The sequence below is a fragment of the Myotis daubentonii genome, chromosome 7, assembly GCF_963259705.1.
Source record: "Myotis daubentonii chromosome 7, mMyoDau2.1, whole genome shotgun sequence".
Taxonomy (NCBI): domain Eukaryota; kingdom Metazoa; phylum Chordata; class Mammalia; order Chiroptera; family Vespertilionidae; genus Myotis; species Myotis daubentonii.
Genome location: NC_081846.1, coordinates 65,461,364 through 65,479,510, shown reverse-complemented (window position 1 = coordinate 65,479,510; position 18,147 = coordinate 65,461,364). Strand labels below are relative to the sequence as shown.

The window sequence follows — 18,147 nt, the reverse complement described above, 5'->3', positions numbered from 1 at the left end:
TATGCATGTATATTTAAACATAGTCTCTAAAATATTAACTTTTAAAATTCATTTTGAGAGAGAGAGGGGAAGGGGGAGAGAGAGAGAAACATTGGTATGAGAGAGAAACATTGATTGGCTGCCTCCTTCACCCGACTGGGGATCAAACTCACCACCTGGGTATGTGCCTGAGTGGGAATCAAACCCACCTCCTTCTGGTGCACAGGACAATGTGCCAACCAACCAAGCCAATTTTTTTAAAAATGTATTTCTCATCTTTTTTTATTTAACAATTCCTTTAAGATGACCTCTTACAAGCATTCTAGACCAGCAGCGATTCCTGCTGGTTCAAGCTAATATGTCCTCCCCCAACAGGACCTTGTGATGCAATAAAGGAATTAAGAGAGCATGCCCCATAATAGTAGGGAGCTTTTAACTCCTAACTATAAAGCAACTTCCACTCTTGGATTCAAGAACATTGGGGGGAAACCTTCTGTTATATTTGGAAGTGTTCTATAAGTTTATTTCCTTTTTATTTTTCTTTTAAAAACAGAAACCTTTTGCTCTTTAGGCTACTATGATGATTTAAAAAGTAAATCATAAGGATATGTAGAGTGATCAGTTGTGATTGGATTAATACATAACTTTCCAGTTGTCAAGTCATAAGAGGTTTTGAGAGAGATATTTTTATTGTGAATTAAAGGAGTGTGTGTGTGTGTGTGTGTGTGTGTGTGTGTGTGTGTGTGTGTGTGTGTAATGCCATAATTATGGGTCGGTCTCTAGTAATTAGAAAGTTTCATGTGGTGAAGAGCAAGCAAATTGGTTTAAGTGGATCATTAGAAGAAGAAAACAAGTTGAATTTGTTTGTGATTTTGATGGCAGGGGGCATCAAAGTAGTTTGGTACACTTAACAGTTTATTCTATTTATAATTGTACAGGTTCTTAGTTTTGCAACATTTAATATACAGTTTATATATTTATATATGTTTCAGGCTACATTATTGGAATTTTGAAGACATGAAAACATCAGATGAACCACCCTGCAACATCTTGGATTCAGATTGGAAGATGAAGAGAAAGTTTAAAGAATGTGGCCTATAAAGGCGGGTAGTACCTGGAAATATTAACCGACTCACATTGTAAAAATGAGACTGGTTTCTAAAGAGTAGAGATTATTTTAGTCCAACATCAAGGTTCAAGACAAAATGTTGAACTAAAAACTTTACTCCCCTCCCGCCCCCCACTTCAGACAGGTACCAGCATTGGTGAATATGATTTTCCTTAGCCAGAAGCACTCCGCTTTACCCATGTAGACCATCCTTAGGAATTAAATATTGGTTATTTAATGTAGATTATAATGGGAAACTGATCTTTTCCACAATGGCAGATTTCAAGGACTTGGTTCCAAACTGAGCCGGAGCATCCCACTGCATTTTGTACAGTCTGGGAACAGCTATGCTGCACTGGCCGTTTTTGAAGGCCATCATGCCCTGTAATATAAGGATATCATCTTCTTGCTGATATCTTTGGAGCGTCCCAAGCAGACACAGAAAATGAATGGAGGCAAGGAGTGTGACGGAGGGGACAAGGATGGAGGTCTTCCAGCTATACAAGTTCCTGTGGGTTGGCAGCGCCGTGTGGATCACAATGGAGTGCTTTATGTCAGGTGAGCCCTTATGACTACCTATGTTACCTCCAAGTTGCAGTCCCAAAATGAAGGAGGTAGAGCCTGTTCTTCCGAGGGAGCAAAATATTGTGACTGACAGCACCTCAAATAAATTTGAATAAATGAACTTTGTGCTGGAAATATTCAACTGTTTTTATTCTGCCCTATTTTGCGATGTAAATTGCCTTAGGTTACAAGAGAGAATTTTTACGCATTACTTGTGTTTATATAACGTGTCGTTCTGCTTATCTCTGTAACAAGGATAAAGAAAAATGAAGATTTCTAGAAGAAACATAGGCATCATTACCACATTCACAAGGGAATGTAAATACTAGAAATAGACCCAAGGCCCCTCGACAGTGTTAGTCTATCCTCCAGAGTGCTTCAGCTGGACTTTCCGAAGGAAGGTGGAGTGTTTATATTTATAGCCAGTTTTAATTAGTAGACTTCTTAAAGCCTTATATTAGGTACAAATAATTTTCCTATTTTTTCTGCACCGTTTTTAATCTATATCCTTGCATATTATAGTAAAAAAGAAAAGGTCACGATGAAGATGGCTCTTCATCTCTCACATAAAAATCATACAAATAAAATGCAAATGCCTGCTCTACAGAATTTTGAGGGCAAGTATCTCTTATAGAACAAGTTGAATGGAATAACGGAACTGTTGGCAAGAAGTTTCAGTCTTATTATTGAACTAGAGGCCCGATGCACAAAATGCGTGCAAGAGTAGGCCTTCCTTCCCCCAGCACCCTCTGGCACCTAGGACCAGGGCTTCCCTCGCACCCTCGGAAGGTCGGAAGGTCTAATTAGCATATTACGCTTTTATTATTATAGATAATTGACACCTAAGTTCCTTACTTAGCAGTTTATATGAAAAGTTAGGACACCATAAAATTTCTCTTTGTTATGAATAAACGACTACTAGAAATAGAACTTTTTAAAAGTTATCACGTCGCATCATGATATTAATGCTGTTACTTTAAATGCAGTTATTTGTATCTCTGCTTCAACGGAATTCTTCATTTGTTCAAAGATGTATTTATATGAATGAGGTATTTGCTGTTATATAAACATAAATTATTTCATGCCATAACAACTCAAAATTCAGTTCAGAGTCTGTCCTGCGTTTGTTTGATGTAAGGTGTTTCTGGAGGTAAACTTAATTACCAATTGAAATTCTCTGGCACATAATTCTTTTGTTTCTGGGATGATAAAGATGTGCTCTATATTAAGAGGAGTGAAGGAATACGAAAGCAGGGGATGTGGAGCCTGTCCTGTTAAGATGGACACACAGGTCACTTTCTCAAGTGTTCCTATTGCCGGTGCTGTTAACAAACTGCCAGAAATACTTTATTATTAATGTAATATAGCAAGGTGTCAGTGTTACTGTTCATATTTATTATTGTTCTAGTCTGTAAGGAGCAATCATGTATCCATCTTAGAGTAAATGAATCTAGGATCTTGAAGATCTAATTTCTTTAACTTTATCTTCATTCCTATGAAAGATCAATCAGCTTTTCAGATTGCTGAAAACTAAATTAAAACAAGCTACTAAGTCTGGGAATCTGTCAGTTATCTTGTTCATGATTTTCCACATGTAGGTAGATTCCGCTATCTGTTAGTGTGAGTTAACGTGAGTTCTCCAAATCCAAGTCTCTGCACTAAAAATTATTTTGAAAACTAACTTTGCCAGATAAGGTAAAACACCTTCAAATAAGTTAAGCCAGTATGGGTTTGATTTGTTTGTAAGGAGTTAAATTACTGCTTGAACACATATAAGGGGCTAGCCCTCCTATAGCTCCCTTCTCAATGTGCAGTTTGCTTGTAATTTTTAGGTTTGTCTCCAGCTGCTCCTGCCTCAGGGAGGAGTTGAGGCTGCACATTAAATTTCCCACCTGCTTCCAATCTTCTAAGTGTTATCCATGCCATAAGACTTGTAGCTGTTTTTTACGTTAATTATTACTTTAAAAAGTTAATTAAAGAGGCCAGCTGACTGACTGAGAGGAAGTGTTTTTGAAGTGTCTAGAGTGGAATACTCTAATAGAATTCAGGAACTCTTGTCTTCAGGTTTAATTTTACAATTAAATTCCTCTAGGATTCAGTCTGTACACCTTTAACTGTAAAATGTTAGGCAATTTCTTGTCACAGAACTCATGAACTTTACACATGATAACTGTTGGGTGATTGTGTTTTATGTAAATTGGCAGACCTCCAACACCTCTGGTCATTACCACTGTCATGGAACTCAAGTCGATAAGATGGGAATTATTATTTTTTACAGATCATTTGAAAAACGTTGTTAGCCTTCATAAATGAGTGAGTGAATTGACAAAGTTGAGGATTTTAATTGAGATTTTCTGTATGTATAAGTCACTTAAATGATTGTCCATAAATAAAACATGAATTGCATTTTAAAGTTGGTTCACTTGTAGATGCAAAACTGCTCCCTGTGTTTTTGTAGAAGCAGAATAGTCTACCCCTAGTAGTGTAATCCTTTGTATTATTTCTGGTCAAATCCAAATTTGATCAGAATGTGTAAGTGAAGGTTTTGCTAAACAGTCATAAATAAAAGACCATTCTTGAATGAAAAGTGTCTAATAATTTTCAAGGTTGTCAAAATCAGTATTTTAATAATAAAAGTCTTAAAATGCAAATTGCCCATTTTAAACTAACCCTCACTATACTAGTAAATGAAAATCAAAGAAAATTAAAAATAAAAATAAAAACCAAGAGTAATAACCTTGGGAGCAGTACCATTTACCAGCCAGAAGACCCGCAAGGCACCCCTTTCTGCCACCTAAAGTCCTCTTTCCTCAAGAGTCCCCTCATCCTTTGTCAGATCTGCTTGGCTCCTCTCTCCTTGTCAGTACCATTTGGCTCTTCAGTGTAATTTGAGTTGGGCCACACAGGTCTATCTTCAAAGAAACACATGGATGAGGGAGAAAAAAAAAAAAGAAACCTATTTTTACATAGGGATGACTTGGTTCTGGACTCCAAGATTAAAGGAAAGATTACTTGCTAGCTCCAACTTTTACACACTTAGTGACTTTCTGGTTTGACCTCCAATGTGTTCCTAAATTTCAGTTTTTCCTCCAACAGCTTCAAAAGTAGATCTTCTGGTTTAAAATGATAATGATTACTTTCATGTTGTTTTCTTGTTCCTTTCCTGCCTGCTCCTGTCGTCTTAAGAATAGCATTTTTCCCCCATCCCAGTCCACGCTTGGTTTTCCAAATACTTTTATTTAATTTTCTAGGGAGATCTGTCTTTTTCTCAGAAATATTTTGGTTCAAAAGAAAGAGTGATGGTGCTAAAAGGCTATAATTTAGCATCTAGCATAATATTGACAAAGAGAATGCTTTTCCCTGGTAGGAAAATATTATCCTGTGAAGGACAGTAAGACTATAAATGATGCCTTTTTTCATATGATATGTGCAGTCAGAGTTATTTCCTGATGCTTTTTTGAACTATTTTTACAGTCCCAGTGGGTCTTTGTTATCTTGCTTGGAGCAGGTTAAAACATACCTGCTTACTGACGGAACATGCAAGTGTGGCTTGGAATGTCCTCTTATTCTTCCCAAGGTAACCATTTCACAACAGTTCTACCAGCAGTTTTCTCTTTTCTAGGTGTTTCGTATATTAGCTTTTCTCATTTGGCATTTCGTTTTTATATTACTTCTCCAATCACATATGCATTTTAAAGTCTATCTAATTAGGTATCTTTTGCATGCATTTTGGAATGCTTAATGACTGTGGAAAGTGGTTCAAATCCCAGAGTCATTTTCAAAGGTGACAAACCTATATTCGTATTAAATACTTTATGAAAGCCATTTTTGCACATTTTATTAGAGCTCTACCTATGTTCACCATTTAATAGTGCAGTAGTTTTTCCCCTCCTGTAACTGCTCAATCTGCAATGTTATTTTTAGCACTGGTGTTGATAAATCTGCCACCAATGCTTCTAAAATGATGAAGCTGAACTGAACCTTCCTACTCAAAATGTGAAACGGTTTTACTCCTTTGCAAGGTAGAAAGTAAAAACTGTTTAAAATGATAAAATATTATTTATTATGGAAGCAGGTTCTTGTTCTCTGAGTATCTATTATAGTGCTAACTTTAGAAATAAAATTAACAGACCCCTTTTTTCTTCTTATTTGTGTCACCTTCACCTCATTCCAAAAAAGAAAAAAGCATTTGAAACATCTCATAAATATATACACAATAAGATTATTTTAATAGAAGAGTAGATTTTTAATAGGTGAAAAGGTAATATTAATATAGTAATAAAATAAAGCCAAAGGAAAAGTTAGCACATAGAAGTGTCAGCTTTTGGATTTTTAAACTGAACTTCATCTATTTTTGTACTGTTATAACAGCAGGAAATAGAACATCAGGGAACGTAGATAATATACCTTTGCATATATTTATCTTGGTTATCGTGGAATTAGGATAATTGTCATTATTTACTGTGCCACTAAAAGCCGGAGTACTATTAAGTTACATAAAGTTGCTTTTCTTAAATAACTTGAGAAAGTTTTATTCATATTGATGGCCTAATCTATGTAAAGAAATGTTTTAACAAAGCAACTTTTTATGTTATGCTTTTATGACATGCTCTAAACTGAGGCCATTCTTTTTCCAGGTGTTTAATTTTGATCCGGGAGCTGCTGTGAAGCAGAGAACTGCAGAAGATGTTAAAGCCGATGAAGATGTCACAAAGCTATGCATCCATAAAAGGAAAATCATCGCAGTGGCCACACTTCATAAAAGCATGGAAGCCCCACATCCTTCTCTGGTGCTTACCAGTCCCGGAGGAGGAACAAGTATGTAACCTGGGGAAGGGTTTAGGAATCCCACCCCATCCCCTCCTCTCCTCGCAGAGTCATGGGAGATCACTTTGCCAAGCATTTTCCAAGTCCACTTTTTAAACAGGCACAATGCTTTTAAAGTTATGAGTGTCTTATCATTTTATTACAAGTAGCAAACTCATTCTGAAAAATCCCATGAAGTTGTTTCCCAAAATGTCCTATCCAAATCACCTAGTTAAACAATTAGAGTCTGATTAGCACATGCACATATTATGGGGGTATGGAGCTGGGCTAACAAAAGAGAAAGTGATACAGATTTTTAGGAATCAGAGGTAGCCTTTTTCTTAAGGTTGTACTTGAATGTGTGGTATCAAATCCTCAAATGCAACTAATAATATTTTTAAGAACTAGCAGTGTTATTTTTTCTGTCATTTTATAGCTATTTATTGAGCACCTACTAGTAGATCTTACCTTTTTAGGAACTTTTTATACCTCCCCCAACACACCTGTATGCATGAATGCATGCTTTCATATTTTTTTAAAATTTCAAAATGCAGAAAAATTGCATGAACAGTTTATTGAATACCACGTACCCTTCATCTAGATTCACCAATTAACAATTTTGTTTTAGAAATTACCATGAAAATTGACCCCTAAATAGTTCAACACACACAGACATTCTCCTCACAAACCAAAATCTAATTGTCACATTTAGGAACTTTAACAATGATATAATATTATGATACAATATTATCTAATAAGTAGTCTGTATTCAAATTCCTCCTGTTGTCCTAATAATTTCTTATAGTTATTTTTAAACCAAGTTTTCTTTTTTAATCCAGGATGCAATCAAAGACTGTGCACTGCAATTAGTTGTTCCATTTCTTTACTCTGCATCAGTTCCCCATCTTTCGCTCTTTCATGGCACTGACATTGTTGAAGAGTCCAGGTCAATGTTAATAGGACGTTCCTCAATTTGGATTTGCCTGATTGTTTCCTCATTTATATCAAGTTAAAAATTTTTTGCTAGGAATACTGCACAGGTGATGTTATGTCCTCCTCAGGAGGCACATAATGTCAATTTATCCCATATTGATGACATTAAGTTTGATTGCTTGGGTATAGTTATATCCATCTGATCACTCCATTGTTAAGGTACTTTTGACCTTTAAGATTAATATGTAATCCGTGGAATTATGATTTGAGACTGGGAAACTTCTTTTTGTAATGGCTAGTATATAAACTTCCTCCAAAATATTACAATCTACTTAGCACTTGAATAGTAATTCAGAATAAAATGTGACTAAGTGCCAAAGTGTTTGCTTATGAAGGCGAAGTGATGTTCTGCAGAGCTCTAAATACAGATGACGAGTGGCCTCTGTAGTGATCAGAGAAGGCTTTACAGCAGAACTCAGATTTGAACCAACCTGGAAAGTTTCAGGATTTAGAAATATGAGGGAAATAAGAAAATTCTTGTCCAGAATGAGTAAATCGATAATGTAGAAACTAATCTGACTTGAGGGGAAGATTAAGCCTACGTAGGTAAGTTGGGGTCAAATTATGGACTTACAAAGAAGAGCAGTTGTGACATCGGACAGGTAAAGATTGACACTCAGCACTCATGTGAGGAGAGCGGGGAGATAAGTTAGCAGCTATGACCAGAGAGCTCCTTCCCAATAACCTCTAACCTTTACGCTTGAACAGGAATGATCAGAAAAATATTGCTCCACTGAGGTATGTAAGAAAAAACAGTCTTTTAAGGGATTTTTTTTTTCTTTTGATGAGCTACATTTTTTTTAATTAAAAACAAATATTGCCACAGTTTAAAGACATTTAATAGTAATAAATTATTTAACATTTACCGATATCTTGCCACCTCAACGTAGCTATGGTTTCACTTTTGTATATGCTCATATCTGCTGCTGTCTCATATCAAACAGTTTTACCTCTTTTTACATTCTGCCTTGTTGCCTTTTTAATGACCATAACAGAGTCTTGATCTGGTTCTCAACTTTTCATATCTTAACAAGTTTCATTATTAAAAAATAAAGATAAATATTTAACTAGAACTGGTTTAAGAGGCATATCTCCATCCACTCTTACAATGGTATACTTTATTAGATTAATTGCCTCTTTTACTAGCTTCAGACATAACATTTATATCAACTTCCTAATTTTATGAAGTTGATATCTATCTTAACATTTAATTATTTAAAGCTCAACCTTAAATGTTAAGAAGACTCATATAGTAATTTTCACCTCCAACATACATAAACATACATTTACTTTCTGCTTATTCTTTTGAAAGGTCTACATGAAAGCCCTTGATGGGTACCTAGCATTTATATTTGCCAACTCTTCTAATACTTTATTTCCTACGTGTAACATAACTTTTATTTGTTTATTTAGTATTCCTATTATTTTAAAGATGGTAACTAGGTTTCCCCAGGTATGGAAGAAATCCTTTTTAAAACACAACTATTTTCTAAATTCTGTTGTATGTTTTTTTCTGTCCGTTGTACATTTGAAAATGCCAATGTCTACATTTTTAATCACTTAACTATAAATAATTATAGAAATACCCAGGAAAAGACACAAGTCTAGAGTTTTGTTCCCGAAGAGAACACAGTCAATCCTGTAATAGGCTAACACAGGTACCTGTGTTCCCACCATGAGCCATGCCTAGTACCCCAACTACTTTTCATATATTATTTTCATTACAAACTTTGAAAATCTCTTTTTAACAAGAAAATAAGTTCAGTTGAGTTTATCTGCTACAGTTCTCTTATATCATTGGTTCTCAACTTTTCATATATTCAGAAATTACTCTATCCAGAACCTTCACCATGCTAGAAACAGAAAGCCCACATTTCCAAAGAAAATATGTTCACTGCATTCTCTTACTTTTTGAATGCATCCTACCTGGATTTCATTTTTTAAGATAAACCACTGTCTTAAAAAAAACATTATCTGATTTGATCTGTATACTATCTCGCAGGTAGGAGAAGTATATTTATCTTAAATGTGCAAGTATCCATGTAAGTAAATGTACTTCTGATTGCAAATGAATCCAGGTGTACTTGCCAATATGTTGTAAGTCCCAGAATGGGGATGGCCAACATATAGTATGAATGAAGCCACTCTCAACCCCTGTGCCTGTAGTAGACTCAGTGGCATTTCTACAGAGCCCAGCAAGGCTCAGCATCCTTTCCATCATAGCCCTCTAATCAGCCACCACCAGTTGATGGGACTTGGCCTAGGAAATCAATTTTATTTACTATCCCTGTTTTACAAGGTACAACTTTATAAAATAGTGAAACATCCTTAGGGGGCTAAAAAACTTGAACCTAGAATTCTAACAAGATAAAGTGAAAGCTCTGTCCAGTGGGCCAGCTTGCTTTTGTTGCCTGTATTCTGTTGATCTCCAAAGGGACTGAAAGGACTCCAAAGGCCAGTGAGGGAGAGATGCGCTCTGTAGGAAGAGGAATGGCAATTAGAACCCAGTACTAAAGATTTGGCAGTCTAAATGTTACATAGGAATTCTATCCTAATAAAGAATTGCAGCCTTTTACCTGAGTTGACTGGCTAAAGTTGTTTTTACAGTAATGACTGGTTAACGTTAAAGAAACTGCAGAGTTAGAGACTTGATTGGAAGTTAGGTGTGATTGCAGTATCACTGCATTTACCATTGTCATCACTCCCATTATAAAAGATTCTGAACTCCATTCACTTAATTCACAAAAATTAAGACTCTTTTACAGTGAAAATGTTCGGATACAGAAGCGTTTCTATAGCTGTCCTGATGAGGTTTCAGTAAGATAACAGAAACATTTATAGGGCAACAGATTTTCTGGTAAAAATGGCAATTCATTTAAATCACCCAAGAAAATATGCCACACATATAATAATTTTCTATTGAAACTGTGTTCCTAAAAATTTCAAATTCAACAAAATAGTAGCATCATCAATTCTATGTGGGCTGTCAATCTTGATTTTGCATATTCTAAAAAGTATTAGAATGGCGAATGTCAGCATGAACTGATTCAGATTTTCATTATTTCTCAACAGATAAGAGGCAAACAAGCATAATGAGCAGTTAATTGAGGACCTTTGGCCAACTAAGGGAGAATAATGTGCACTTTTAAATCAAAATTTAATGTAGAGTGGAGAATTTCTAGTTGCATGGAGGCACGGCTTCTATTTGCAAAGTTCTATTTCCAGCTGCCCTCCCTTCCTCATTTCCTCCCTCCTCATCCCCCACCCCCAAATACAAAAGAACTGAGACGACATAATAGATTTTTCTTTTTCTTTCACATCAGATGCGACTCCAGTAGTACCTTCACGGGCAGCAACTCCAAGATCCGTAAGAAATAAGTCTCATGAAGGAATTACAAATTCTGTAATGCCTGAATGTAAGCATCCTTTCAAGTTAATGATGGGATCATCAAATGCCATGGGAAGGCTCTATGTACAAGAACTGCCTGGAAGCCAGCAACAAGAACTCCACCCCGTCTACCCCCGGCAAAGATTGGGCAGCAGTGAACATGGACAGAAATCTCCATTCCGTGGCAGCCACGGAGGCCTGCCCAGCCCAGCGTCGTCAGGATCCCAGATTTATGGAGATGGCTCAATCTCTCCGAGGACTGACCCACTTGGAAGCCCTGATGTTTTCACAAGAAATAATCCTGGTTTTCATGGAGCTCCCAATTCCAGTCCTATTCACCTGAATAGGACTCCTCTCTCTCCACCTTCAGTAATGCTACACGGTTCTCCGGTACAGTCATCCTGTGCAATGGCTGGAAGGACTAATATACCTCTTTCCCCAACCTTGACTACAAAGAGTCCAGTAATGAAAAAACCAATGTGTAATTTTTCAAATAATATGGAAATACCACGAGCAATGTTCCACCACAAACTACCCCACGGCCCACCTCCCCCTCCTCCACCTTCTTGTGCTCTTCAGAAAAAGCCATTAACATCTGAGAAAGATCCACTTGGCATTCTTGACCCTATTCCTAGTAAACCGGCGAATCAGAACCCTGTTATCATTAATCCAACTAGTTTCCATTCAAATGTCCACTCTCAGGTACCTGTGATGAATGTAAGCATGCCTCCTGCTGTTGTTCCTTTGCCAAGTAATCTCCCTTTGCCAACCGTAAAACCTGGTCACATGAATCATGGGAGTCATGTTCAAAGAGTTCAGCATTCAGCTTCAACCTCCCTGTCCCCTTCTCCAGTGACGTCCCCAGTGCACATGATGGGGGCTGGAATCGGAAGGATTGAGGCTTCGCCCCAAAGATCACGCTCATCTTCCACATCATCAGATCATGGAAATTTCATGATGCCGCCTCTAGGACCCCAAGCGGCTTGCAGTGGTATTAAGGTTCCACCCAGGTCACCGAGGTCAACAATAGGGTCCCCACGGCCATCAATGCCATCAAGCCCTTCCACCAAGTCCGATGGGCATCATCAGTACAAGGATATCCCTAACCCATTAATTGCTGGAATGAGTAACGTACTAACTACCCCAAGCAGTGCCGCCTTTCCTGCTGCATCTGCCGGAAGTGGTTCTGTAAAGAGTCAGCCTGGTTTGCTGGGAATGCCTTTAAATCAGATCTTGAACCAGCACAATGCTGCCTCCTTTCCAGCAAGTAGTTTACTCTCAGCAGCAGCCAAAGCACAGCTAGCAAATCAAAACAAACTTGCTAGTAACAACAGTAGCAGCAGTAGCAATTCCGGAGCTGTTGCTGGCAGTGGCAACACTGAAGGACATAGCACTTTAAACACCATGTTCCCTCCTACTGCCAACATGCTTCTCCCAACAGGTGAAGGGCAAAGTGGTCGAGCAGCGCTAAGAGATAAGCTGATGTCTCAGCAAAAAGACTCACTGCGGAAAAGAAAACAGCCTCCTACCACAGTTCTGAGTTTGCTCAGACAGTCTCAAATGGATAGTTCTTCAGTTCCCAAGCCTGGACCCGACTTGCTGAGGAAGCAAAGTCAGGGTTCTTTCCCCATCAGTTCAATGTCTCAGTTACTACAGTCTATGAGTTGTCAAAGCTCTCACTTGAGTAGCAATAGTACCCCGGGTTGTGGGGCCTCCAATACTGCTTTGCCTTGCTCTGCTAACCAGCTGCATTTTACAGACCCCAGTGTGAACTCCAGTGTTCTTCAGAATTCACTGACACAGAACATCCCTGTACGAGGGGAAGCCGTGCACTGCCACAACGCAAACACTAACTTTGTTCACAGTCACAATTCAGTCCCCAACCACCACCTTGCAGGTTTGATCAATCAGATTCAGGCTAGCGGGAACTGTGGGATGCTCAGTCAGTCGGGCATGGCTTTAGGAAACTCATTACATCCCAATCCACCTCAGTCAAGAATTTCAGCGTCCTCCACTCCAGTGATACCAAACAGCATTGTTAGCAGCTATAATCAAACAAGTTCTGAAGCAGGTATGGTTTTCTTAGAAAAAAGTACCCAGAGGTACTAAACTTTTCTACGTTTTTTAAAGTTTGTACCAAAATATTTATTATGATAAGCAATGATCCTCTTTCCCCATTGTGAAATTCTCATCGTTTCTTTAGTATTTATAATGTTATTTACAGAATGCTAGGGGTTTGTCTACTAGGGAAAAACAACAGCCATGGGGATTCCATTTGTTTCCGTTATTTGTTGTCAATCTGTGTCGTTTCTAATATCATTCAACTTTCAGTTGGTCATGTAACCACTGGACTCTTAACTACAGAAGCCATAGAAGGCAGGGCATGCTGGCTTATGAGCCAGGTTCTTGTCTCTTGCAATATAAAATCTGTGTCCCCTAGCTTTTGTTTGTATTCAGGTAAATGAAGCTCATCTTGGAAAACCCAAAAAGGCAAAGATAAACAGATGTTCTGTTCTTGCTGCTGACCAGAAATAGGTGAATGGATAGGAAGAGGTAACCAGAAGTTGTATGAAGTAGAAAGCTGTCTTCTAATGTGTTTTCTTATCCTAGTTTGCTATCATTTATTATTATTTGTTTGAGAAAATTAAAAAGTGGTTATTGACTACTCCCTTTTTAAAAAGGGTAATAATTTAAGTTTTCTAATAAAAAAAAAGGCTTGAAAACCTGATTTCCAGAATTTTTGATCTTGATATTGTTTTATAGTTTTCTTGTAGAACTAAACCATTATTTTTAGCATTGACATTTAGGTTTTGAACCCAAATTTATTGTATCTTTTCATCCACTATTAATGGAGACAAGTCTATTTAAAAGCAGACACATTAGAAAGAACTGCATTTTGTGCAATAGATTCCTCAGAAAGTATTATTTTAAAAAATGTAAAGAGGGAACTTCATCGAGACATCAGAAAACTTGGCCATGAAAACATTAGAAAGAATACCCAAAAACACAGCACTAATGATTTGGGAGATTTGTGGTAAATGCCAGGGAGAAAATAAAAGGTGGTTGTTGAGACAGAATTCAAATATGAAAATAGTGGGCTTTAAAAACCAGAGTGCTTCTGAAAATGAGAAGACTGCAGAGGCGTCTAATTATAAGCTGCTGTGCAGGCATGTGTAGACTGTATCGCACCGCCTTGCTGGGACAGCACTGTGACCTGCATCTTTGTTACTGATGGTTAGATCAAGTGTTTCTTCCCAGTGTCACTACCTACACCTGCCATCCTCCACAAATCATGTTCGTGTTGTCTTGTTGTCAGTATTTAATGCAGAACTATTCATTGGCCTCTTGTGTTAAAAAGAATATGAGGTGGAGAAGATAATTGAAATCATTAGTGCCTTCTTGGTAGTCTTAGTCTAAGGAATTTCATGAAACTATGTTTTGTGTTTAACAGGATACTTATTACAAATGGGCTTCTAGCTTTTCAATGACTCATATTCCTTTTTAGATAATTCCACACAAATGAAAATTTAATCTTGTGCACTTATCAGATTAAAGTTACGTGAAATAAGAAACTATTTTAAATATTTATTAAGCATACTTTCAATCATTTATATGAGAATTGTTAGTTTCGTTGTATTATATCTTCAAATTTTGATACCCCTTACCTCAACTTACTTTGTTTCAGGTCTCAGTTCATATTGAAAAGTGTATGTATTTTATTAATGATGTATTTAAGTTTATATGTAAAGACAAACATTTATTTATATTCTTGTTTCATCTGGATGTCAATTGTAGACTTATTTTATATAGTCTTAAACATGTATTTTCTTGTTCCTCGCATCTGTGTAAAACATTGGATCCGGATTCCCAGTGTTGGGAGTATCAAAACACACAAGTTTAAAATTAATTAATGTAAGAAAAGTGCTGGTATATAAATAGCTAAAAGGGGTAAGAATAAATGTCTAGTAATGATATGGATGTGACCAGTCATATGTAAGCTAACAGAGAGCATGTGCTTGATGAAAACTTAGGTCAGTAAGAATCTTTAAAATATCAAACTTAATAAAATTAAATACTAATTAATATACATAGATTGAATATGCAGCTGGTTATGAAAATGAGTAGATTTACTAATTAATATAACTATTTTGATGAGCTGAACATCGAAGAGGTCTCTAATGCCATTTTTCTTTTTGATATGTAGTGAACTGTGTCACTGAATGTTCTGTCACTGTAATTGCTTACACTAAATATTTATTTACACTGACTTTGTTCATCCATCCAATAAGCACCCAGGCTGGGCATTCATTCATAGTCAGACAGCAGATGACGGTCACAATTATCTCTGTAAGTTTTGCTGGATATTCCTAGCATACTAGTTAGATATTAGGTGAAAACACTTTATTCTTAAAATGTTACTTATAGCTATTATTAAGTACCTATTAATGTACCAGGTGATTTACCTAGATTATTTCTAACATATACAGCTTTCCAAAGCATAAGGCATCATTGTCCCCATTTTCCAGATGAGTAAATTGAGTGTCAGAGAACTTAACTGTCCAAGATCATATATAACTGAAATCAAATTTCAACTCGGGTTCATCTAATTCTAAAATTCGTTTTCTTTTCAGCTGCATAAGTTCTTCAACTGAAACATTTAGTGGTTAAAAAAACTCTTTTCACTTTCAACATCTTAAAAAAATACCCAACAGAAAATGAATTGAAGCATGTTACAAGCCACGTTTTTAAACTTGTGACAACAGTCGGTTATTTTTGCCTTCTCTCTGTGGACTCAAATATTATAGTATACAACAAGAATGTTTGTGTCAATGCTGGTGAATTGTGAAAAATATCAAGAGAACTACCCTTCATTTTCTAATCTAATTTGGTGACCTTTATTTTAATGAATTGGTATCATCTGACTCAGATAAGAATGGGTTTCCTAGTGGATAACATGTCATTAGACTTTTAAAGGAGGCGACTATGCATTGACTAGTCTTGTCATATGCAGTGTGATACACAGTGAGGGTAAGAGACTAAGGTAACACAGGCCAGCTCTGCTCCACGGTAACGGAGCCTGGACAGAGCTCAGGTGGCCTCCTATGCAATCCAGAGCCCTTTATCCACTTTCTGAAGCAACAGCTCAAAAATGTTACATTAAGACATCTATTAAGACAAAAAATCACTTGCTCTCAAAATGCTTTATTCTATTGGTAATTTATTTTCTAAATCTTCATTTAAAGAGTTTTTCTATTACAAACAACCCAGGTACAGATTTTTATTTTTTAATTTTTTTGGCCTGTAAGTGAATTCTATGGGACACACTCAAGTATGGGAATTGGAGGCAAAGATAATTTTTTTAAAAAAAATCAGATAAAAGATATGAAATGCTTAGAAAACATTTTGTGAAACTTAGATATCAAGGCTTTATTGGTTCTATTTGGAGTTTTGAAATTGCCTTTCCACTAAAGCTCTCTAAACATTTGCATTGTAAAGTTTACAGGTTTCTGTTAGCGTTTTGGATATCAGATTTTAAGTAACGTCTAATATTTCCACGTGACAGATCAAGAAACTGACCAGTAGGAGGTGGCAAAGGAAAGTTGTGGATCTGACCACCAACTCCCAAAGTTCCTGATCTCAGTGCAAACACTCAAACTGCCGAAGGCAGGCTGTTCAGAGAGCCCTCACTCATGTACTTTGAAAGTAACTTTCAATGTATGAAGAGAGACAGGTTTCAGCATGTTTTGTGGTGGTTTGGTTTAGAGAGGAATCCAAAATCAAGTGCCCTTGACTCCAATTTCTTTTCTCCGGGCCTCTGTCTCTGCCTGCCTGCTGACCTCAGGACAGAAACACACATGCCAAGAACCAGGGCCTCTGCGGGGACTTAGCTCCGTCAGTGCCCAGCCACCAGGGCCTCTGCAAGGACTTAGCTCCCTCAGTGCCCGGCCACCAGGGCCTCTGCAAGGACTTAGCTCCCTCAGTGCCCGGCCACCAGGGCCTCTGCAAGGACTTAGCTCCCTCAGTGCCCGGCCACCAGGGCCTCTGCAAGGACTTAGCTCCCTCAGTGCCCGGCCACCAGGGCCTCTGCAAGGACTTAGCTCCCTCAGTGCCCGGCCACCAGGGCCTCTGCAAGGACTTAGCTCCCTCAGTGCCCGGCCACCAGGGCCTCTGCAAGGACTTAGCTCCCTCAGTGCCCGGCCACCAGGGCCTCTGCAAGGACTTAGCTCCCTCAGTGCCCGGCCACCAGGGCCTCTGCAAGGACTTAGCTCCGTCAGTGCCCGGCCACCAGGGCCTCTGCAAGGACTTAGCTCCCTCAGTGCCCAGCCACCAGGGCCTCTGCGGGGACTTAGCTCCCTCAGTGCCCAGCCACCAGGGCCTCTGCAAGGACTTAGCTCCCTCAGTGCCCGGCCACCAGGGCCTCTGCGGGGACTTGGTCCCTCAGTGCCCATATTACAGCCAACACATCCTTTCTGTGGCCCTGTGGGTTTTTTTCCAATTTTCAAAGAAACAAAAAGATTTAGACTATTCTGCTAACTTAACTGAACCTTGCTTTACTCCAATATGATAAGGTCATTAAATACAACTTTTTTACTTTAAAATGCTTTTTATGTTCTCTTATTTTTCCCCTAATAAAATCATGAAATCAACTCATCTAAACACATGAAAATAAATTCTCTGAATGCTCAGAGTATGAGTTTGTACCGGAAGAGAAAATAACTGAAACATTTATTTGCCTTAACTCTTAAAGATATAAATTGACTATAAGAATAATACAAATAAACCTACAAATAAATATATGTTCATGGATATTTATATATATATTTTTTAACTCTGGAAAAGACATGTTTTATTTCAGCATAAAATGCATTTGATTAAAACTCAGTATAACCATTGATATGGTAGGTATAAGAAAATGAAATAGAGACCACAAAAGAACACTCTTGGTAAAAGACTGCAAAGTAATAAGCTTGTGTTTTTGTTGTTGTTGTTCTATATATTTATTTATTCTCAGAAGATGCCAGACAGAAAATAAAGGGAAATTGTCATTTCCTACATGTTACAGGTACAAAAAATTATGAGATAAAAATGCTCAAGGGTGATTATACTCTATGAGTTTATAGTTCTCAAGATATGGGAAGTTTGTGTAGAAATAATCTTCTAATCTTACATAGACTAATGTAGAGTGAAGAATGCCAGAGGCTCTCCTAAGGTCATGACTGAACATACAGTAGTTTCTATTGAAAGTATTTCCACCCAAAATTTTAAATGCCTAGATTTTATCATCATGCACAAGGCTTCTAGGTGAAAA

The 18,147-nt window shown here is 37.5% G+C and overlaps 1 protein-coding gene across 4 annotated transcripts in view; it reads left to right on the top strand.

The window, feature by feature from the left end:
• MBD5 (methyl-CpG binding domain protein 5) overlaps nt 1-18,147 on the top strand; it is a 157,524-nt gene that overhangs the window by 97,705 nt on the left and 41,672 nt on the right. For 3 of the 4 annotated variants that reach the window (XR_009453845.1, XM_059704536.1, XM_059704534.1), the window contains exons 2-5: nt 972-1,645; nt 5,126-5,228; nt 6,289-6,469; nt 10,774-12,909. Coding sequence is in view for 3 of the 4 variants with exons in the window: in XM_059704536.1 (XP_059560519.1) it covers nt 1,533-1,645; nt 5,126-5,228; nt 6,289-6,469; nt 10,774-12,909 (2,533 nt within the window). In the remaining variant the exon portion in view is untranslated. The remainder of the gene's footprint in view (nt 1-971; nt 1,646-5,125; nt 5,229-6,288; nt 6,470-10,773; nt 12,910-18,147) is intronic. The other variant, XM_059704535.1, reaches the window with a different exon arrangement.